General features: G+C 42.1%; 1 protein-coding gene across 1 annotated transcript in view; it reads left to right on the top strand.

Annotated features, from left to right (window-relative positions):
• clybl (citrate lyase beta like) overlaps nt 1-23,663 on the top strand; it is a 63,249-nt gene that overhangs the window by 25,222 nt on the left and 14,364 nt on the right. Inside the window, exons 2-3 of the mRNA XM_037110220.1 lie at nt 9,731-9,944; nt 22,882-23,070. Coding sequence (XP_036966115.1) covers nt 9,731-9,944; nt 22,882-23,070 — 403 coding nt within the window. The remainder of the gene's footprint in view (nt 1-9,730; nt 9,945-22,881; nt 23,071-23,663) is intronic.

Genomic DNA, 23,663 nt, shown 5'->3' with positions numbered 1-23,663 from the left:
TGGAGGTTAGGCAGTAGCATAATTGTGTTTAGGACACAAACAGAAACAGATCAGACACACAGACAGCCAACAGATCAAAACGGAAGCTGCGGGAGCGGAACCCACCACGCTTTGATTAGGTTTGGTTTGGTTTCGGTTTGGTGTGTGCAGACTAAAGCCGTCACCCCAGTCCGTCTCTGCCCTTGCCAAGTTGTTTGCCAAAACAGGGAAAGATTTGGGAAAGAAAGTTAGAGAGAGAAAAGCTGTGGGCTGTTATAAGTCCACCCCCCTTGGGTTGGCCAGGGCCAGCCGACAGTCACCCAGCTCTTGTGGGTTTAGTGAATTGAGAAGACACTTCTTGTGTGGATTTTTCAATTCTTCAACATGTCATTTGGCCGGGAGTGCTATTGTCCCCTGCCCCTTTTCTCCCTGCTCCTTCTGCCGAGACGAGTCGTGTCATCCCCTCGTGATCAGCACTTTTGTTGCCTTTGTTTTTGGCCCTACCTCAGAAGTCCATCTTGTCTTTTATGTCCCTGCCTTTCATGCATAAGGGAACAGTTGTGGCCTGTTGTGGGGCTGTTCCACTGCATTTCCACCAGTGGGGTTTCCTTTCATTCTCTTCAAAGTACTACAATGGGGCTCTGAAGGCCTGAATGGCCAATGCAGAGTGCACAATCCTACAGAGCCCGCTCATTTTGTTTTGCCAGAGTCAATAAAAATGCTAAGTTAAAAGCTAACCCCCTTATGCCCTCCTCGAATGGAGCGACTTGCTTGACCTTTTTAAGCTGCCCTCTCAATTAACTTTTAATGATGAATTCATTGATTTTTTTTTTTTTTTTTTTTTAACTGTCATCTAAAGTATATTATTCTGGACCCAATTAAAAGTTGCATTTACTATTCATTTGTTCTGACTAATGTAGCCTGCACTGTATCCACATCATGAACTGTACTTCAGTGGATTTTGGAGTCTGTCTTTCACAGACAGGGAAGATAGCTGGACAGAGCAATTCCTACAAAACTGTCATCCAAACCACCTTATAACTCTTTAGAATGATAGCTCCGACGTCCTTTACATTCTGACTTTTCCCTGTCCTGAGACCACGATAAAGACATCTCCCTTCTTCTGAGGAGGAGTGGGATTTAACTAGTTTTATGTTGAGGGATGAGAAAGGAAAAGAAAAAAGTCAGCCATCGTCTCTGGGCATTACGGCAGAGGCCTTGCATAAAAGCATTGTGTGCCGATTTGTGAGCTGGGAGAAAGCCGGGGACTTTGAGAAGGATTACAGGTAGGCAGACATTGGCTGCTGAAGATAACCGCCATGACTTCATCCTCATTGTGTAGATTAAGGCATAAAACCCAAAGTAATGAGACCGGAAAGGGGGAGAAGACAAGGATGGGAGGAGGAGTAAGGGGTATTGTTGATGGCGAGGGACATTGTCACTGGAATTAGCTTTTTAAAGCAAGAAAAGGAAGACGCCGCTCCAGTGATGATATAATCTGAGGAAGTGAGGTCAAAAAAATGGATTCTTCAAACAGGAGATGCTAAATTTAGTTAAATGGCTGAAACCATAATCTCTTCTGCATGTAGGAGCAGGGCATTTGAGTTTTATGATGGCAGTGTATCACATCAACAGCAAGTGTTGCTACTTGTGGCAACAAGGTGTTGCCATCTTAACTGCTCAGAGCACATTGAATGTCTTGTGTTTGTCGGAACTTTGAATTAACTGTTCGTTTATTAACACATTATCCGAATACAGTCGATTCAGTCATCATCCGCAAAATGTTAGGTCCAGTATTCTTTTGTCTGAGAGACCCGGCCCCCAGCAAACTCTGCAGCCCCCAGCTGATCTAATCTGGGGGGGAACGGATTGCTCATCCCAAGCTCCACATTGCTGGAGGGCAAGCAAAGAAGGCAGGGGGCAGAGAAGAGAAAAAGTAAAAGAAAAGTGTTTGATTCTTTCCTTTCCCTGTCTTTGGTGTCTCTGGTTAATTTTTTAGCATTTCTCTGCCATCCAATTGTGTCTTCAGACCTGAGGCAGTGTGAAAAACAAACACACACACACATACAGCATCATGCTGGGAGGAGGACCGTGTGTGGGGAATGCTTCAGCTCTCTTTTTCATTCTAAAAAACAAGAAAGTGTCAGACAGGCAGGTGGACACAAAGCTAGGTAAATATTGATGACTTTTTGACCATTTTATTTGCCACCCGCAGACAGCTTTCTGCAGACGGAGAGCCTGTTTATGCTTCGGGAACATCGATTTCCTCCCTACTCTTTATTCATCTTTATTTTCAGCAAATTTAATCTGGAATCTTAAGCACCACAGACCTCAAAATGTAGTTTGCATATTAAGGAGTAGCTGATTATCGTGGGGTAGAAACACAGATCTTTAATTTTGTGCATTTTAGACACAGCTTCTGCCTGCACTGCCATGCTGGAGATAATTGTGGAAATCTACATATTGAGAGGGAGGCTGCCGTCTGGGTCTGTTTTGGAGTGGGCCTCTTGTTATCTGCTATAATTCATGTGGTAGGATGAATATTACCACCTGAATTAGGCTATTATGCTGCCAGGTGGAGGCCAGTAGAGTTACAGGAAACAGCGATCATCATGTCATTATAATGAAGCAATTACAACAGGCTATTCATAATTCAGTATCGACTGCCAGACCACAATCAACAGTGGCCAGATATTATGTCATAGATCATATGTCAAGTTGAATATTTATTAAGATCTAATATCCTCATCCTTCCCGTTCCTGCTGGACAAAGTGTGGCAGGCGGCAGCTGAAGAGGCCTAGTATTTGGCATTTAGTTAGTTATGTTATTCATTATCATACTGATACAAGTGCCAAGCCCAAGTGGAATGCACAAGGCCCCAGAAATCCACTGCAGCGTTGAAACATTTGTCAGACATGAACATAACGTGTTGCATAACATTACATTGCAAACAAGAAAACTGTCAACAAATAAAAACCATCACAAAAGACTTCCTTCTTATGGAACTGACACCCTCAATTCTAGAGCATCATTTGGCTGATATTAGTTGTCCAATATGTGCTTGATATGACAACTATTTTTTTAAAACTCATTTTCCAAAAATGGAAGCTTGGGGTAATGGCTAATTATTTAATGCTCAGTCAAATTTGCCTTTTCAGTCATTTCAGTCATTCAGCTCTAAAATATCCTGCCACTCTTCCATATCCTGAGACCACATTTGATGGATCATTACAAAAAAGGTGTGTACGTTGGTTGATAATAATGATGACCAGAATTTTGAACCCCAACATCAGTACGGGCATCAGCCCCAAAATTGAGTGCTGATGTGCTCTACTGCATTGATAATTAAACAGTTGTTCAATTACGAAATGGACAAACAATTTCTTGATCATCAATCTCTCCCAAATAATGAAAAATTTAAAGGGAGATTATGAAAACCAAAACAAATCATACAAAATATGTCAGACCTCAGAAATGAAACGACACAATACAATATTTGCAACGGCCCTACATATGAACTGATATCATGAATTCTGGTCTGAAGTCACTAAAACTGTAACAAAGCACTGTAACAGTTTCCTATTTGATAATGCTAATAACGTGAAAGCACTCTGGTTAAGGTTTGGTTAGTTGTAGACATAGATATAAGTTGGTTAGGGTTACAGAAAGAGTGTGTTTGTGTCATAATATGTACCTAGTTAAGGTTAGAAAACATCTTGGTTTTGTTAATAACCCCTTCGTTTAGGTTAGTGAACACCCACTGTCAAAGTTGAGAAAACATATGGCGAAATCTCTCACATGAATTAATTGAATACAATACATTACATCCTGCACTGCTCTCCAGGCACATTCACAATTCTTTTCCAAAGACAGGATAGGAAAATTTGGAGGATCCCATCCAATATCACCAACAAGCTTAGGGCTGCAGCAAACAATTTTTTACATTAGCAATTAATCTGCCAACCATTTTCATGTTAAATCGATTTACTATTTAGTCTACACTTGTTAATACTCATCACAACGTGTGCAAACTTATGCAAAGTGATTGCTTATTTTGTCCAACAAAATCAGAAGAGTCTTTTTTTTACGATCAAACATGTCAGAGAAAAACAACAAATTACATTTAAGCCTAAACTCTTTTGACATTTTTGCTCTGCAATTAATTTTCTTATAATCAACAAATCAAATGATCTACAAATCTCGCTCATAAGTATTCACTGATTAATCACCTTCTGATGATCTCTGTTACATTTTATATATTTGAACCCGAATGTCAGAAGCATAATCTGCAGATTTACCCAGTGGTGTATTGGTGTGAAATCCCAGATCTTTACCTTGTTTGACATTTCATATTGACATACCAGTACCAGTTACCTTGAGAAATATTTGGTGAACCTATCTGGATAACATGACAGGATTTTAGAGATAAGTGGATGAAACGGACACTGAACGTGAGAAAAGTGTCCATCACTGACGGAGAGTTCTGAAGATATGTAGTTGAAGAATATGTGGTTCAAGGTGGCCTCATTGTAGTTAAACACTTGCAGTGAGTGTCAGATCATCAGAGGCTATTCTGTTGGACTGAAGATCAGTTGATAGTTCTGTACCAGTGAACTGCTTTGTCCAAGACACTCTCTTGTGTTGAAGGGAGGCTGACAAATCTGCATGAAAAAAAAAAAACACTGCTCAGCCGGCCTGGAGGAGTGCCATGTACTGTAGACAAAAATAAGTTGATAAGAAAAATATTTTTTTGGCTGTTGATGATAATTACTTGTTAGACAGCAGGTCCAAATATAACATACTGTGCACTGTTGGGTCTGCAAAACTGATGTAAGGGCCTGAAGACGGCCCATGTCTTGTCAAACACAGAACTCACCATCCTTACCACATTCCCCAACAACCCCCCACCCACCACCCTCCCCCTTTAGTGCCATTGGGCTGGGTCTACTGCTGCCTCTCTGCTAATGAGAACCAGTCCCATCCAGCACCATATAAACCCACTAACACACACTTACCTCTGATCTCAGACCAGTAAACATAGTCACTGTGGCTAGGTCCCACCACTTTACAGCTGCTAATTTAGCCACACAGCCCTCTGTTATCATAACCTTTCATGTAAAAAAGAAAAGCAAAGAGGGGAGAGGAAAAGTAAGAGGTAACATAGGTGCATATGGTACTTTGGGGACTGTTAAATATATAGAACACAAGTCTAAAGTGATCTAATAATGGGAAAATGTCCACCAGATGTGGGATGGTGTAAATAAAAATATCCAGATTGCGTATATGGAGGGGATGTGTGGATTTGATGGTGTCGATCCATTGCTCTGCGTTGAATCTTTCTGTGATGTCCAGCTCCTCTGTGTGTTTTTTATGGGAAAATTGAAATGTTTAATATTAGCTACCACTTCTGAGGTTTTATCTAATAGTTGTAGAAACACTAATGCAAAAACTGCACCAGAATAAACTATTTTTGTATATTTTAAGTACATCAATTAATACACACTTGCAAATATGTGCTAAATATTTGCTTTTTTACATTTGTGCTAGCCATCTATATACAATTACAACACACATACACTGTATGATACAATGCATACAATTTCATGAGCACAGCGTTCCTAGCTTTGAAACACTTCATTAAGTGACATTGACATCATTATGGGTCCGTAGTGACAAAGTAGTTCCAGTGCGGCATTCAACTTTTTACAGTTAGTTAGGTATGACAGATGAAAGAAAACAAATGCCTTTAAAAAATTAATAGGAATTTTGGGCTTAGTAAGTAAGAAAAAATGTCGACACACTGGAAAACATGATGTCTCTAAAGGCACCACAGCTCAACAGTATCTGACATTTCAGCAGAGCAGGAGTGCAACACTTATGTTTGTTTTAAAGCCTCAACATTGGTTTCCCTTGTAATTACACCACTCATTTAGAATTAGATCCTGTCAATACATGATCTCATGTGTAAGCAGAAAAACCTCAACAAAACACCATTGGCTGTGTTCAAAAGAGGAATTTTAAATGCCACAGTGGATTATCATGTCATCTGTTATACAGTGTAGGGCTTCAACAATTAATACATTAGTTTATTAACAGAAACATAATCTGCAACTATTAAGAAAAAAAATAATTCTGACAAAAGGCCAGAGATTCCCTCGCTTCAGCAGCTCTCATGTGGATTGGCTCCCTTTTGTATCACATATGATGGGATCACATAGGATTATTGACTTGTTGGACTTACGGATGGAAAAAAAAACAAGTAATTTGAAGACACCACCTGGGAATTAACGGAAAGCATTTTTCAAAATTTTCTGACGTTTGTTGCAGTCCTCAACCCACTGAGGAGCATCATTGTCGGCAATGTATGTTTAACGAGAAATGTTGAAATGTTAACACTTCTTATGTTCCAACTTTACGTTGATTTATGTTCACTTTCCTGTTTTACGTTGTGGCAAGGCTGCACAAAAAAACACTTGGTTGTGGTCAGGAAACAGTCTTGTACTTTGTCCTGTCTCTACACAGCAGGCTGGACATATGACTCCTCTTTAAAAAAGAAAAAAGGGTTTAACTTCTGGAAATTATGGAAGCCCTATAGGGCCATGCAGTCATACAAACAAATCTTTGTTTTCCCGAGATAATGATATAAGTAATTTGAGATCTTGAGAAAACAAAAGGATAGTGTAGTATATTAAAACTATTACAAATATTGTAGGGAGCATCATTCAGTGTAGCAATGTCAGAGGTACAGGAACATATCGATCACCGCGTCACATATATTTTCAATCAAGGCCTGACACAAGTTGAAATAGGATTATGCCTTGCTGTTACAGATGATATACACATTAGAGTGCATAATCTAAAAAGATGGTTAGCAATGCTTCAGCTATATTGGTGGTGCAATCTAAGTGAGACTGCTACAAGGTCCCAGTCATCTCCGTGGATACCAGATGCCCGGGACCTTGTAGCTGGTCTGACATCAGGCTCACTTAGATTGTGCCACCGATATAGCTAAAGCCATGCTAACCCATTGGTCAGCGTGCCATGCAACTTGTGTGTGATGGAAATCTCAGGCCTATTAATTAATTATATCATCCACTCGGGGAAAACAAAGTTTTGTTATCCTGAAATCTCGAGAAACTTATCCCGTTATCTCGGGAAAATTCAGTTGTTATTTCGAGATAATAACTTGACATCTCCAGAAAACAAACGAAATTAACTTGATATCTCAGAAAACGGAGGAAATAAAATGTATGAATGCATGGCCCTTTAGGGCTTCCATAGGAATTTGTTTTGAGGCCTCCTCCTCAAATGTATTCAGTGGTGTCACACTTAGAAGTGTTGAAATGCAGTCTCATAGTTATCGCCTGTTAGCGACTTGACTTTTTAAGAAATGACCTCTGCTTTTGTGTCTAGTCTCTAGGCACTTGCACTTCCTTTCCTGGTTTCACTTTTTCTTGCCATGTATGCATACATCCACCATCTTTTTTTTTTTTTCACATCCCTTATATTAAAATATATTGGCGTTTTAAGTGGTAACTAAGTGTGACCTATTTAGCACAGAAAAGACTAATTTCATTTAGCTCTCAACAGCCCCCACTTGCCCCCTTCCATTTAGCACTCCCACCTCCGTCCTCTGTCCAGTTTTGCTGTATGTCTTTCCCTTTCTTCCATATCAATTTGGACCTTCTAGCGTTTTGTCCCTGAAAAAATTGTCAGCTCCACCTCTTTTCGTTGGTCCGCAATTTGCATGCTGGTGTGCCTTATTCCTCCCTCCAGCCTTTGCCATATTTTCTCCCCAAGCCTTTTGTGAATACTGTTCCCCTCCTACACAAGGCTCCATGTACCTGGAAGCACTTAAATACTGGAGGCAACCTATATTGCTTTTAACTGCCTGCTACAACTGCGGCGTCTGAGTGCAGATTAGGCCTGATTGGGACTGGAGGGCATGTGGATGCGTAGTTGACAGGATTAAGTGGCTATTGAAGTGACTTTAGCTCCTTTAGAGAGCAAACGACAAGAAAAAAGAATTATTCAGCCCCCTCTGTCAACAGAAGGAATACCCCTCTCCCCTCACTCTCTTACTCCTGCCTTCCTTTAGGCAAAGAAGAATACTATGCACAAATATGATCGCTTGAAGGACTGCCAGAATTAGCAGAAAGAGAAGCTGCTTCTTACTGCACTTAAATATACTGTATCTGATACTAAACATGTGGCCCATTCCTAAGGGCCAGTTGTTTCAGGGACAAATCATTAACGTGTTTGCAATGATGATTATTGATGTGTATAATTGTGTGTGTGGGAGTGGATCCACAAGCCAATGTTACTGCATGTGTTTGTGACACATTTGAGGGTGCATGCGTGGGAGATGTGATGCTGAGCATGTCAATGACTGGTCATTTCACCGCATGGCAGTCTAAGTGAATAACTTATATTTTTAGGCTGTTAGGCTGGAAAATCTGAATGACTTGATGTGTTCGCCTACAGTTTGCTGCAGCACACAGTCACACAGTTACCAACTCTTTTTGTTTTTAAATGTTTTTCTAAACTTTTAAGAAGCATCCTTTGAAGAGCAAAGACACTGCAGAATATTTGAGAGAAGCACTCAAAATGAAAATGTAACATGCGTGCTGTTAAAAGATAACAGAGGATTTAAAGGGTTGCTTTTTGCATTTTTTTTTCCACATCAGTTGACGGTCCTGATAAAAATGACTGGCATTCATTCAAATTGTGAAAAAATTACCATTGCAATTTCCCACAGCCCAAAGTGTCATCATCAGATTGGTTCTTTCACCAACCAACAGTCTAAAACACAAAACCTTTACCATCATAAATGACAAAGACAAGCAGCAAATCTTTCCTTAACAGGCAGAAACCAGCAATCCTTTGACATTTTTACCAAAAAATGACTATTGATTATTTTGATAGCCAAACAACAATGCAATAATGCAATCTTTCAGCTTATTAACCTTTTAGAATAAAAAAATCAGTAAAACAGCTCAGAAAGCTATTGAGAATGTCTTAAATCTATTACTATTTTACACACATTTACTAGATATTGCAATGAGGAATTTTGTAATTGATGTTTCAAAACACACTCACAACTTAAAGTACCCATGCTTTTTTAGTCATTGTGTGGCTAAGTAATCAGTATATATTATAAGCCAGGTGTTGTACCTGTGACAGAGTAGTAATAAAGGTACAGAATATGGCTGTTTTAGACATTAACTACTATCCCACAGCTACAGTTGTAGAGTTTCCATGACTCAGCTCCAGCCACGACCGACACCCCTCCTCATTCACTTTCTGCCCTGCCTAGATATTCAGCAGTGTGGCAACATTAGCATATGAGTGGCTCAGTGTTTGGGTGAGTTTGTTCCCAACAAAGACAGCCAAAGCACAGGTCAGCGTCTCTCATCCACTTCAATGGACAGCTGAAGGGCAAACAGAACTCCCAAAATGAAATGCTTCCAAACTTTCGCTCTAGTCTGGAGGAGGAGGCCTCCTTCTGGAACCTCATATATAACATAAATCTGTAGATATTATGAAGATGAATGCAGCAACAACCTTTAATTATTCATTGCCCTTAGCCCTGTATTGATGCTGTATGTACTCATGAGTAATGTATGCGCCAAAGACATGTATTTATGCCTTGGTGGTACTTCCTCTGAGTGTTGTGTATGTTTATGAAGCATACACACGTATGTTTTTGGGCCACTGTGTGCTAATGTATGTATATATCTGTGTTGACAGGGAGCGCGGTTGGCTCCTGCCCGCAGCCTGGCAGTTGTGTACCGAAGCATGGCGTCATCACCATCACTCTGCAGGCCCCTCGCTGCGCTACATACCCCGCAGGGCGGTTCTCTACTGCCCTGGCAATGATGAGCGAAAATTGAGGAAACTCTCCTCGCTGGATGTCGACTGCGCCGTCTTGGACTGTGAAGATGGTGTAGCCCTCAGCAAAAAGGTACATGAACACACACCCGCACGTGTAATAAATGAAATGCAGCTTTGAATGAAAGGGTCGGGCAAGGAGCACACAAACGCACACAAGCACAGCTGTGTGTGATCTTGAATGATTTTTAATTCCATCTCCCTCCTTCAGACAGGTGCTTGGTCTTAATCACTGAAAGGAAAACTACCTAAGGGAGATGTTTAAAACAAGCACATTTCACTCCATTATGATGGTATAAAGGCAGTGGTGCCCCCCTATCAGGGTCCTTTAAAACAAGGTGACCATGTCCCACTGGGTGAGCAGCGGGAAAGCACCAGATGCAGCAGGTTAAAAGCATTCTCCTCCCGCCCACATGACCTCCCCATTGGCCCGGCTGAACTGCCCATGAAATTGTGATTGGAGGGTGGGATAAAGAAGGGGCCCGGGTAAAAAGTTAACTAACAAAGGTTTTTAAGTCATGATAATAAAGATGATTGATATGGCTGGAGGCCGTTCCTGTAGTAGACAAAGACAATAAGATGATGGCCTGTGTGACTGACAGGCTAAAACTGTGACCCTGCTATGGAGTTGGTGGATGTCAGAGCTTCTGTCTTTATTATGTGTTCGAGAGGAAATGTAGAGAGGAATGCAGCTCTGAAACAGCCATTCAGGCTCGAGGAGAACTCAAGATGCAGGACTCTTGAGCTGTCGACATGTGACAGGTCCATGTCTCTATCTTATTTCAACAAAAGTGCCCAGCTCCAACCCACTTCTTCCTTTCACCAACCCACTCATTTCACATAACACATTAGGTATTATTAGCGGCATCAGGTGTTTTTACACTGTTAGCAATTATGTGGTTGGTTGTACCTGTAGAGTATAGCATTAATCCCTTGTATATGCTGTCAAAAATAAAGTGGGAACTAGCATCAGCTACAGGGCAATTTTATTCCCTCAACAATTAGAACTATATCCCTCTGCAGGTTTACCTCTGGCACCATACGTCCATATTAGCTTTAAAAGAGTCTGACACAGTGTGAAAAAATGCTGTAAGCTATTATCTGTCTGCTAGGTTGTACTGTGTAATATAAAAATTAGTTATTTACTCAATAACAAAATGCACCTTTCCTACTGGCACCATTTCTTCACTTCCCACACTCTCAGCTCCCTTCTCAACTGTGGCAATTGGAAATCCATGGGGGTTGTGTGTGTGTGTGTCTTTGTTGTGTGTGTGTAGGCCGGCAGAGATATTATATTATAGTTGTTCAAAATTTCAATTTTCATAAATTTCATTTCTTTATTTGTATTCTTATTACATTCACAAGAGGATATTTGCAAAGGATTTACAGCCCCTCTTTAGCTACTAAACAGTTAAATTGAATTTGTCAGCATATTCTCCGCACTGAGGAAATATTGTGTGTTTAGAGACTAGGTCTACAATCTATTTATGGGTGTTCCTGTCAAGAGATACACAATATGGAGTACGGAAATTGTAATTTATGCAAAAACCCAGCGCATCTGATTTGGTCATTGTTGTTTGAATTTAACATCAGAAATTTAACCTACAAACATGTGATCTTAGTCCAAAGTGTGTTTTTACACTTAATTTATTAATTCAATCATTCAGCTTTATTCAGTGAGACAATGCATATCAGGTGAGAAAAGAGACGTGATACATTTTGTGATTTGACAAGGCTGGCGTGACATGCATTGAGTACATACCAACATTGTTTAACATTAATTTAAAGCTGCAGTCACTCCCGGAACTGCAGTAGTTTCTGGAACCAAACGCATCCTGAGTAGACACTGATGGGGCACTAATGCTGCTGCTGTGGTGCTGAGAGCTTCCCACGGTATCACCATATAGGGTATTCCCATTATTATCACTGTTATTATTACTATTATCAGTTATATTTACCCCAAAAGGAAAACAGAAGAAATTGAACAAAAATTGTATATACTAATGTTCTGTCCTTACACATGAAATTAGATATAAACCTAAAATATATTTAAACTATGGTAGAAGTTAATATAACAAATAAGCAAAGGTAGTAGGTATGATAAGCGTCAATTTTAATACCACAGTGTACCTTGAAACCAGCATGTTACTGCAACTCTAATAGGCCTTGTGTTAAAATGTGTGGGTACAGTTTGGATGGTCATCGAGAGGACCTGGTGTATGTTAAAAATGGTCAGGGTGTGAGAGTGTTTGCACGTTTTTGGTCTGTCCTCAGTGATAGTTCAGATAGTGAGCAACTGTGTGACAAGTGAACTTTTTTTGAGTGTTTACTTGGGCTTGTTGTCACTTAACAAGTTTCGACAGCTGGCTGTTGTTTTGTTGTTAACAACAATGTAGTATAGCATACAACAATAGCAGTACTTCACACTTCACAAAATACCCAACGGAAATCGGAAATCGGAATCAGAATCGGAAACTTGCACTGACAGTTATTTGTTGGAGGCTTTCTTAACATTCACCTGTAATTTCCTGTCAGGAAAAGCACCTCCTTACCTGCCTTTTATTGTCAAATTGAGATCTGCTGTGGAACCAAGGAAATCATAAATGAAATGAGAGATTATGCTTTTACGTGATGAGTGTGTGTTTGCACTACAGTGTGTACAGTAGCTTCCATTATATTCACCATGACGACCACACAGTCGGCACTGTGTGTGTGCCAAGAGATGCCAGTCCTGAACAATGGTCTCATAATGCATGTCTGTGTTGTTTTTTTTCTAGTTAGAGAGAGCAAAGCAGAGAGTGAGCTTGCTAAATGCCATCCTGAAGCGTCGTTTTGGCAACGGCAACAATGGGTTAGATGAAATGCGAGGTTAGTTACCGGGTATGCGTTGATAGGCCTTAAATGGGGCTACTGCCCACGACCACCCTCCTATTATGTGTTCATTAATGTATTCTTTTCATTATCTCTCACCTTCACCTTAAAACAGGGAACGATATTCATGACAAAAAGGTACGCCGTGAAGGTCAGCCCGCCCCCTCCCCTTGAAAATTGAAATCCAGGAGTGCCTGCTTTAATTGCCTGCCGCTTTGACTCCAAAAATGTCTGCGCTCCGTCTTGGCAGCAGTGTTGGCTGCTTAAGAGGCAGGGAGATGAGAAAAAGGGAGTAAAGGGTATGAGCCACCCAGAGCTTGCTAACTGTCACCACAGACCCAGAGGGGAGAGCAGGAGGAGGAGGAGAGAGGGGAGGGAAGACAAGGCTGACTGCTCTAACACTCTTACACATATCATCATATCTGTATGATCAGTGGGGTGGAGGAAGAGGGAGGGCAGGTTGAAACCCCGGAGCGGAACTGACGGCTACACCTGTCCTCTCTCCTCCTCTCTCCCTCTCTGTCTTGTTCTCCCATTGTCCCTCTCTCTCGCTCATCTCCCCTCGCTCAGGGTCCTCAGGGTTAAGATTGTTTATCTCTCTCTCTCATGTTCCCTCTCTGTCTCTCAGTGCCCTATGGTCCAGTATTCCTCCTGGTGTTTCTCTCTCTCTCTCTCCCTCTCTCCTCCCCACATGGGTCCCTCCATCCTCCCTGACTCCCCCCTGCCTCCCTGCCGTAGAGATTCTCTCCTAATCCCTGGAAGTTTGGAACTAATGAACTAACTGCTGAGCCGCTGCCACGGAGCTTGGTCCCAAACTATACTGTACTTCACACTCGATTTCCTCTCCAGATGGCATGGTGGCGCGGCCGACACGACGGGGAGCACCTCTCGCACACCAGCACGCGCCTGCAAATGCACACGAGTACGCGAGACATGCAGAACACAAACACGCACACACACACACACACACAGGCGAGCGTGCGCACGCAGACGCAAACACACATTCAGACATTCGCACAGAAGTGTGCGCACAAGCACGCAAGCATCGTGTTACAGTCTGCAGCCCCACTGTACGTCAGTCGAGCATGACGGAGGGGCCAGTGTCCTGTGTTCGCTATCAACAGAAGCAGGGCCACTTGTTAGTGATCACAACGAGTTTATTCACTGTTTGTTTGCGTGAAGGTTTCTAAACCGTCGCAGATATCATCCGTTGATACTGATTTACCCCCTCAGTAGCATTTACTGGGCCCATGCGGCAGCCGGAATCCTGCCACCCCTGGAGTTCACAGTTTTATGAGTTCTCGGATGTGATTCAGAGTCAGGGTCACATTTTCCCATCCAAACCCATCTGAGTCCAAGAGAGTAGTAACCAAACCCGAAGCGATCTAGGCAGGTGCTCTGTTTTTGGGTCCAAACCTTACGTGAGTTTGTGTTACCCTGTCAAACACTTGTTACCTGCCTGTCTGTTTACCCTGATTATAGACATGTATAGTGTAGATGGTTGTGGATATGCAATGTTCTAGGCACATATGTGTAAAATAAGATACATATATATCATTATGTCAATGGATGGGACCAAGCCCCACCCAGACTCATTTATAGATCATTCTCATTAGAGAACCTCGCCCGGACTCTCAGGATTGTTGGTCTGTTGTATTATAGGGTCCACACTTCTTCAGTGTTCCAAGTAAAATGTAGACTTTTGAAAATGCCCATTTCAGTAGGATTGAGTCAATTATATATACATTTCATTGCAGTATATACCCCAAAATTACAATCCCAGTGCCTCAGCGGGCTGTTCATCTGTCAAGTCAACGACAGCCTCTGTCCTTAGACCCTTGATCCTAGTAAGGAAAACCCTCCAGAAAACAACCATTGTAGCAGGGAAAGAAAATCAAAGAACCCCTCAGGAAGAGCCACACTGAGCCTCTTCCAGGATGGACAAACATGCAGTAAATGTTGCGTGTACAGAACAGAACAACAAAAAACCAGAATGCATACATTTCATTGACGAAATATCTCATACAAGTACATTATAAAAAAGTGACGAATGTTGACCGTGGAGGATGACTGAGACATTGCTAAGTGATGCCCAACTCACACAGCTTGCCATCCACTTTAGTGACTTGGACGAGGACAGGCCACAGAAGAGAATCAGCAAAAAAAAAAATCAATTCATACAGACAACATTAATAACGAAATACATCCTTTGCTGACCTCTTTGACTATGCTAGCAGTTCTTGTACATTTAAATCCTACATTATATTTTCTCACATTTTCACCATTGCTGTTCTTCATTCGTAGTATTTTTTGCAACTAAGCAACCAACTGCAGATTAGACAGTCTGCCACCTGTTTACACCAGCGTGTGAATGCTCAGGTGATATGGGTTTCCAGGCCTGTTTGTATAGATGGAGACTATTCTGAAAAAGTGCCTAAACACTCGCCTGGACAGAGATTATAGCCTAAATTGCATCTGCTATTATGTTTGTAAATGGACTTTTTTGAGTGGTAAAGTCACATTTACTTGTTATCAGAAATATTTTCATGTGGTAGTTAAAAGTAAACTGTTACCCCAACTGTTTAACCTTATGCCATGTCCTTCCCATCAGTAACACAGCTAGCCACAGGTCTGGATACAGATGCTTGTGGTTGCAGTGAGAGCAGCTGAGGGAAGAATAGACAGCACCTTGTAGAGAGCATGACATTATTACGGTCTATTACCTTTATCTGGTTGTAGTGCAGTCAATATATGAGCTACGGTCTATGCATGAACTGTGTCTGACACCAGAGATTTTCAACTTAACATAAATTATGCAGCCAACTGTCAACTGATACATGACCCCAGTTCAATGCTCACTGTGTTATTCCAGAGGACACTGAAAGATCTGCTCTACATTTAAGTGGATTCAAATGACTAAACCCTTGACAGAATAAGCTCCTGGGAAATAATGTTAGCCAGTTGAATTATGAATACTGAACATTTGTATTTAGTGTGTATTTACATCCGTGTATATACGTGTGTGTGTTTGTATATTCGTGCGATCAACACCTCAGAGGACCCGGGAGACTTGAGAGAAACTCCCAGTCAGGCTGCCAAGACTCACAAACGGGATGTGAGCCGCTCAGCCAGAAAATAGGCCCTGTCCCGGGCAGATCAGAAAGACCTTCATTTCAAACCTCACTGTCTGTCACGGTGCATGTGTGGGTGTGTGCTAAGTGTCATGTGTCGGGTATCGATTGGAGTCCCTCGGGAGGGTATGATAGGAGAGCTTGAGGTCAGGGTACATAGGAGAGTGATGACAGCGCTGTGATTAGCATTCGTTCCTTGGCAGTGGAGAGGGCTTGTCTGTGGGCGCAGCACAAAGAAAGTAGAGGGATTTAAAGGAAGATTCTAAAAGATAATAAAGAATTCTAATCTTTTTAGATATTGATATAAATCATAGATTACATTTCAGCTTTCTGGGGTTGTTTGATTGTCTTTTGAAATTGACACTGGTGCGGCGGCTCCAGATACCGCGGGTTAAGGGTGAGGACTGAGGCCAAGCGAGGGAATCGGAAAATGCTGAGACGCAGAGAACAGAGAGGCCCTCTTTCGCTCTCTCATTATCCTGTTACACTCCTGTGTTTTCACTGGCAGAGCTGCCGCCCGCACCACTCCGCGCTACGTGGGCCGCGCAACGCAACACTTGGAGAGTAACCCCGGTAGGAGGAGTGATGATGGAGAAGGTGACGAGAAGGGGAAAACATGAAAGGAAGGGAGGAGTAGGAGAAAGGGAGTGAAGCAGATGTTGGCGCAAGAGGGGGAAAAAATAAGCAAAAAAAAAAAAACCTTTACGATTTTTTAAGAAATGTACTCAATTTTATGTACGGTTAGCAGAGCATGTTAAGCTAGCTATCTGAATACCATTTTCCAGTTATCCTCTTCTGTGACTGCTAGAGCAAATAACATGATACATGACGAAAAAGGGCATTTGTTTGTATAAACTCATATCAAAACAGTTCAACATAAAAGAAAAAGAACAAAACAGTGAGTTGCTCTCGAGGTTGATACATTATTCTAGCAAAGGTTTTCAGTGTAAAAATGGGAATAACACTAAGTTTAACAAGCACCACATTTAGCATTGATCTGTCAGCATGTGTACAGGCCTCGAGTCAAGACTTTTCACATGGGGCCTCAAGGCACATGTGAACTTGTTTTTCTCCCAACTTCACCCTTATTAGCACCTTGGTCTCATGAACTGATTATGACCCAAAGTTTGGAAGAAATCCATTCTCACATTGATCCCTCCAAATATTCTTTTTCCCATCCCACTGTTCAGCTTCTCTCTCATTTGTGCTGCCTCGAGAACAGAGATAGAATTGCAGATTCCTAGTTTACACGGATATCAGTTTAAGCCATGTTGCTGATTTTTACCTTGCGGTTTGATGAAGGTCCAGATAATCTCTGCTGTTTCAGCGTCCATTCCACGTGCATTGGTTGGCCCGGGCACACCGCGGTTAACTTTACCAGATGAACTACCAGTTCACAGGATCATATTTAGAGTTTAGAAAACAAACAAACATAAAGTTCGTGTTTTTTGTTCCAAGTTATGTTGGGCCTTGTGCATTATTCATGCCAACTGTACTTCAGCCTTAGGCCATGTATTTTTCATTATGTATTTATTACTTGGTATTTGTTCTACCAATTCAAGATTTCCTACATCACTCATCACCCTCTGGCACAGACTCACCAGCCTCAAGTCACATTTGCAACCAGTGCTGCATTAGACAACTTGGAACCCTTGTAGTTCAGCCTAGATTTAGGAATACCAGATAAACTCATGAAATAAAGATGCTCTCCAGCCCATGCAGGCTCAAGAGCTCAGTAACAGAGGCAAGTGTAAATTGTCTATATGCTTTAAAGGTATACTATGCATGGTTTCCCCTGGACTCATTCATTGGTAATCCCCATCAGTCATCACTTACGACCCACAAGAACTGTGTGGTGATGTCTCTATCTACAAAGAAACTGGCTTCTGATTGCATTATTTTCATATTTGTAGTATTTTGCTTAGTTTGGGACGTTCTGGGCATCAACTATTGGGCAGTGGTGTATAGCGCCCAGCGCTCTTGGTCTGTTATGTATAAAGCACTACAGCTCTGTGTGTCTGTTTGACGAACAATGAGGCTGACCAACACGCCCATGTGGAATGCAGGGAGGTGAACAGTGGACAGAAGCTGTGCTCTGCTAGCATTTACCCAAAATCCATAGGGTTTTGTGGAGGTGTGGGCTTGCTTATTTGTGCTTTAGAATATAATTGCCATGAAACTATCACATTTTTTTTTTTTTTTTAATTCTCCGATTCACAAGTTTGTTGTTGGTAATGCCGCCCTCTCTTTCGTTCCCTCTCTATCGCGCTCAACTGCTGCTGCTGCTCTTTCTCTCCCTCTCTCTCCCTCAAATTGAGCTAAGGAGGAGGGGCCAACGTGTTCACAAATAGCTAACAAATCCTGCATAATACTCCTTAACAATAATCACGCTCTTAAAATCAGTCCTTAATTTCAAAGAAGGCTAATGCAGAGACAAATTAGGCATGATTATTCCTGTGTTAGTTGTTGCGAGTAGTCTAGATGGACTTTGTTGGTTGCGGTGGCTGTGCTGGGAGTTGCAAATGAGACATAAATCATTAGGCAGCAAAACTGATGCATAATCACTAATGAGCAACACTCAGTAAATAATTGTAATTATGCAGGGAATAGATTATATATCTTGTAAAGATACTAAATGATGAGCCTTCCCCATTTTCCCCTACAAAATGGATATGTAGCCTTGGGAATTAATTTCCCCCCAAAACATTGCAATGCAGTTTGTAATGAACTGTAACCAAAGAGCTGTAATGAGTTGTTTTCACGGCTAATTAAAGTGAATAAACAGTGTGTAATAACTAGCTGTTTTTTTCTACCTCATGCTGTCAGGTTTGACCAACAATGACAAGCAGGTTTCACGATTTACAAATCCCCCCTTCTCTATCCTGCTAGTTATGTCTTGTTGTCTGCCCTGACAGGATAACAGATAACACGGTGTGCCTCCAACTGACAGAAGTGAAGGCCCGAATCTCCTTCTGCTACATCTCAGTTATCAACGTAGCCTGAATTAGTCAGTCATCTCGCTTCGGCTTTCTGGAGTGCAGCGTGTCACTTGTCAAAACCCATCCACGATGACTTGAAAACCTGCTAACACGCACACACACACACACACACACACACACTGACAAAGAGAGATGAACAAATGTGTACAGTCGCACTTCAGGCAGGCAGCCTTCACCTGAGATAGTCTACAGCTCATTTTAAATGGCATCGTGAGTTGCACAGCAGGACGCAAAACGCCAGCTCTCAAAAGGAAAAGAAAATGGGAAAAAAAACAACTAGGCTCATTGTGACTCATGATTTCTCACTCTTTTCACAGAAAGCACACATACACACTTTCAGAATTAAAAAAGAAACACAGCACCGCTTGAAGGCACTGTCAGTTATGTGCATACAAGTTGTTTTTGCAGAATGAACACAGCCATTTGTTTTTAAATGTTGTCCATGACCCCAATTTATGTTTTTTTGCTATTTATCACACTATTGATACTCTAGCCATAATTGTAACCCTTCTTATGCCTTTTCTTAATACATATTTAATATCATGCTTTGATATCATGAGCTCTTTATTTGTCCTCTTGTCTTATCCAGTATATACAGTACACTGCTACAGCGCTGAGATCTAATTCAAATTGAAAGACAGTACAGAGTGTTAGAGTCTAGACCCAGAATGTGTCCAGAGGCGATGCTTGACGTTGCTTGTTTCAAGCTGCATGACGGCGCGGCTGGCCATCCATGATCTGATGCTGGAACGGGAAGGTGGTCCCCGCTGTGGACTGTACACACATCATTTTGGAAGCTCCAGTCTGATGTGGTGTCTACAAGGCAGTGGCCATGCTGTGTCACGTATACACAGCACTCTGTAGGATCCTGAGCGTCAAGGCTCAGGCTGCGTGTTAAGGAGCTGACCTCGCTCTCTGGAAGGTCATCCCCTCTGTACTTGAAAAGCTTCTCGTGTGCATCTATGCATTCGGCGGCCCTGCCCGCCTGGCCGACTGCTCGCCCGCCCGCCCGCCTCGTGTGTGTCAGCTTCTAATGATGAGGATGATGGAGGGAATCAAAGAGGAGATAGAGCTGACGTCGGGGCGAGCTCTCCATGGGACACCAGGTGATTGGGGAGGGAGCTTTGAAGCAACTTGTTGGATGGCTGTCCATTAATGTAAAATATCTCCTTTTCAAAGGGCTTTATTCAAGCTCGGAGTAGCGGCACCCATAGGGGTCAAGGTGTCTGGCAGAATAATCTCTCTCTCGCTTTAGAGGGAAAGGGAGATAAAAGAAAGGTTGGCGCACAGTGACCTGGCCATCTCCTCAGCCATTCCTGGCGTCGTCGTTTCAGAAATATGGCCACAAAAGGAGAAGAGTGCAGGAGACAATCCTTGCATGAGGGGCCTCTGGTTACATTAAAAGAATTTTATATATGCAGGCTGCTAGTATATCAGGCTGAGTTTGGGGCTCCAGTCAGTTTGATCTGTGAATGTTATAAACCATGCTTTTTGATCATATCCTGGATTGCTATTTATTTTAGTTTGGTCAGGGATCAATGGTAACTCCTGCCATAAGAGCCAACCAGCGATTCTGGCAGATCAGTTTTCTCCAGTCACTGTGAACCGGGGGAGGAGCAGCCAGAATTTTATCCACCAAGTAGCAGGTTTATGAAGAGTAAATTATGGCTGTGTAAATCGCTCCATCCGTTTTAAGTTACCACGATACAGTTACGGGTCTATGTTGGCTTACGAGAGCGGCAGTAAGAGAGAGGTTACAGCAGAATCTGAGTAAGAGTCAAAGATCACAGTGCACTCGTCATATGGTGTGACAATCCCTCTTGTCTCATTCAATGAGACAAAAGGGAGACACAGATGACACACAGCAGTGCAGCCCGCTCGTGACCCCTATTAAATCCGAGCAAATCTTTGATATGTACTTTGATACCATATTTTATTGATACTGGAGGGGTGTTCATAATATCGAGTACAGTTCTGCATTCCAGGAGATCAGAGCAAGGGCTGTTTTGTCTCAGAAGCTGTCCCATGACCCTTCAGGGCTCCCCATAAGATCTAACACAACTGAACCGAGGTTGACTGTAGTCCACTTTAGTTTTTACAAGAGAGTGTGATGTATGGGCTCTCCGTGTTGTATCTGTCCACAGTTTCTCTTTCATGCACAGCCACATGACTTCGGTGTTATGTGTACTAATGACCAGCCTGTTTAGAATTGTTTTTTATTTTTTTTTTTTTTTTACCGTAAATCACAAGCATTTCGGATCAGTTTCCATCAAATATGAGATTTCACGATGCCACATCCATCAAGGCGATATTTTATAGCGTAACTGCACAATCTTTACACATTAATTTATGTTGACAGGTTGCGGAAAGTGCTGCTGAATGTCTAGAAATAGTGGTGTAAAGCCATTTTTTGGCTCCAGAAAGAGCTGCAGGGATTCTGATAAATTTCTCCCAGTGATATCACTCAAATTGCTCCATCAGAACCACAGATATCACCAGTGTTATTCTACACATTTGCCTTCCTTTTTCAAAACCCACCGCCTTCCTAAAACTGCTTATGACCACCATTTTTAACAACCAAGACTTGCAGCGTGTTCAAGCTCATCCACTGGAGAATAAAGAACACTTTCAAAGTATTTTTATTTTACTAATCAAAGCCACAGGGGTCCGAGGATCAGTCATGTTTGGATGCCGAAGTAGACAAGCAAAGCCAGGAGCAACTCTCGTAAATAGTCATTCCTAACAATGCTGGGAAACTGGAGCTGTATACAGCGACTGAATGATGCAACTCTACGGTGGCTCTCATGCAAGTGGAAAAGCAGACTGGTTCTTCAAAGGGCCACAGCTTGAACTGAGTTTGAATAGCACTAACACTATCCCAGAAATAGCACTTTACCTTGATCGAAAAGGGGTATGAGCAACATTACTGGAGGTAGTTTATCAGATCACATGCAGCTTCCTCTGGAGCCACAAAACACTTTACCTCTCACATATGCAGTAGGACTCCCCAAGACATGTAAACACACTTTAAACTGGTGGAGTTACCCTTTAATTGCTCATAGTTCATTTAATGACAAATCATCTCCCAAACCTTTCTGCATACTATGTCATCTTCACCAGTTTGAGAGTATATTTCTTTTGAAATATATTTATTATATTCTGAATACATGGAAACTGGAAAAATAAAGAATAAAATTCCCAATTTGAGCATCTCCACCAGACACACACTCACACACACACACACACACACACACACACACACACACACACACACACACACACACACACACACACACACACACCAGCACTCAAGGCCTCAGCCTCTGATCTGACCTGACAACTCCTAAGCTACCGTTTCCTCATGCTGCTTAACTCAGACCACATTTCTCTCAGAGAGCCTCTCTCCTCTCCCTGGCCGGACTTCTCTCCCCATTCCACGTCTGCTTCTCTCCACTCTCAAAGCCCAGCATCTGGTTTGAATAAAGCGGAGTGTGCTACTGTGTTACTGATAGAAGTTGGGACTGTAGGCTTCCCTTTGATTTTTCCATCCTCCTCATGTCTCTTCCTGCTCGGCTTATACAATGCCTGCATTCAGAGAACAAAGTTGAGTGTGCAGCCTGTGTTGATTTGAGGAATACTGGAAGATAAAACTGCACTGAAGGGAGAGAGAAGATGTCTGCTTTGTCCGTCACCCACTTTGATCACACATTATTGGTGTCTGTAATGCAGTGTTTATTTTTGTGGTCCTGCTTAATGGTCAATATCAAATACGTAGCGACATTTCCTCGGAGGAAATTGGATTTTTACTGCATTCCTCGACAATTTATGCTGTCGTTTTTTTGGTGAATGTTGAGTGGAGCTTTTTTTATGTATGCGTGTATTTAGCTTATTCTCAGTTAGCCATCTCTCACGGTAACTATGCTTGCTTTTCAAATGTTCCCTTCTGAATCTTAACTCCTTCATGAATGAGTCATGATTTCTGCATGTGTTTCATTCTGCTGTGCTACAGGCAGAGGCCAGGGAGACCATTCCCAGGATGTTGGCAGAACTGGACCTGGGCCGGACAGAGAAGTGTGTGAGGGTGAACTCTGTGTCCAGCGGCTTCGCTGAAGCTGACCTGCAGGTCATCCTGCAGGCTGAGGTTCTCCCTCCTGCCATCATGTTGCCCAAAGTGGAGGACACACAGGAGGTGCAGTGGGTAAGCTCCAAATATTTGCCCGCCTTACAAGAGCTCCTTGAGACTTCATAAGGTCGTCAAAGACTGAATGGAGTGATGTAAAGGGGATCTTTTCAAAACCACATCCTTAAAAGAAACAAAAAAACAAAACACCAAGTTGCAATACATGCAAGAACTAAATAAGATTAAAAATTCCCATGACATTTCTCTCTTTCACCTCTGGGTTTCTTTTAAAAATCACAGTGGTGCTCCTCCACAAAGTCATGAAGAAAGAGGAAACCACGGGAATCTTCAAAGCAATCATAACAAACTTTTCCATTTCCCAGTAAAAGTGGGAATCGATCCCTGTGGCAGGACTCGGGGACAGACGGAGTGTTTTTCTTGGCTGCCGCTCAAGAAACGGATGACATTTCTTCGGATTAACTTCAGAAGCCCGATAGCTTTCTGTAACAACACAACGGTGCCTTCTGCCACTGCGGAACTTACTGGAGACTGCCTTGAACGGTGTCATGTTGTGGCTAAAGTATTAATTTAATCGGAGCGAAAGCACTCAGCCAGCCAGCTATAATGAATGAAAATATGCCACAGACCTGCATTACGTTCTCTTAAACATG

Source organism: Acanthopagrus latus, chromosome 9 (assembly GCF_904848185.1).
Source record: "Acanthopagrus latus isolate v.2019 chromosome 9, fAcaLat1.1, whole genome shotgun sequence".
NCBI lineage: Eukaryota > Metazoa > Chordata > Actinopteri > Spariformes > Sparidae > Acanthopagrus > Acanthopagrus latus.
Note: the sequence above shows the minus strand (reverse complement) of the source record. Positions and strands in the feature narration are given on the sequence as shown.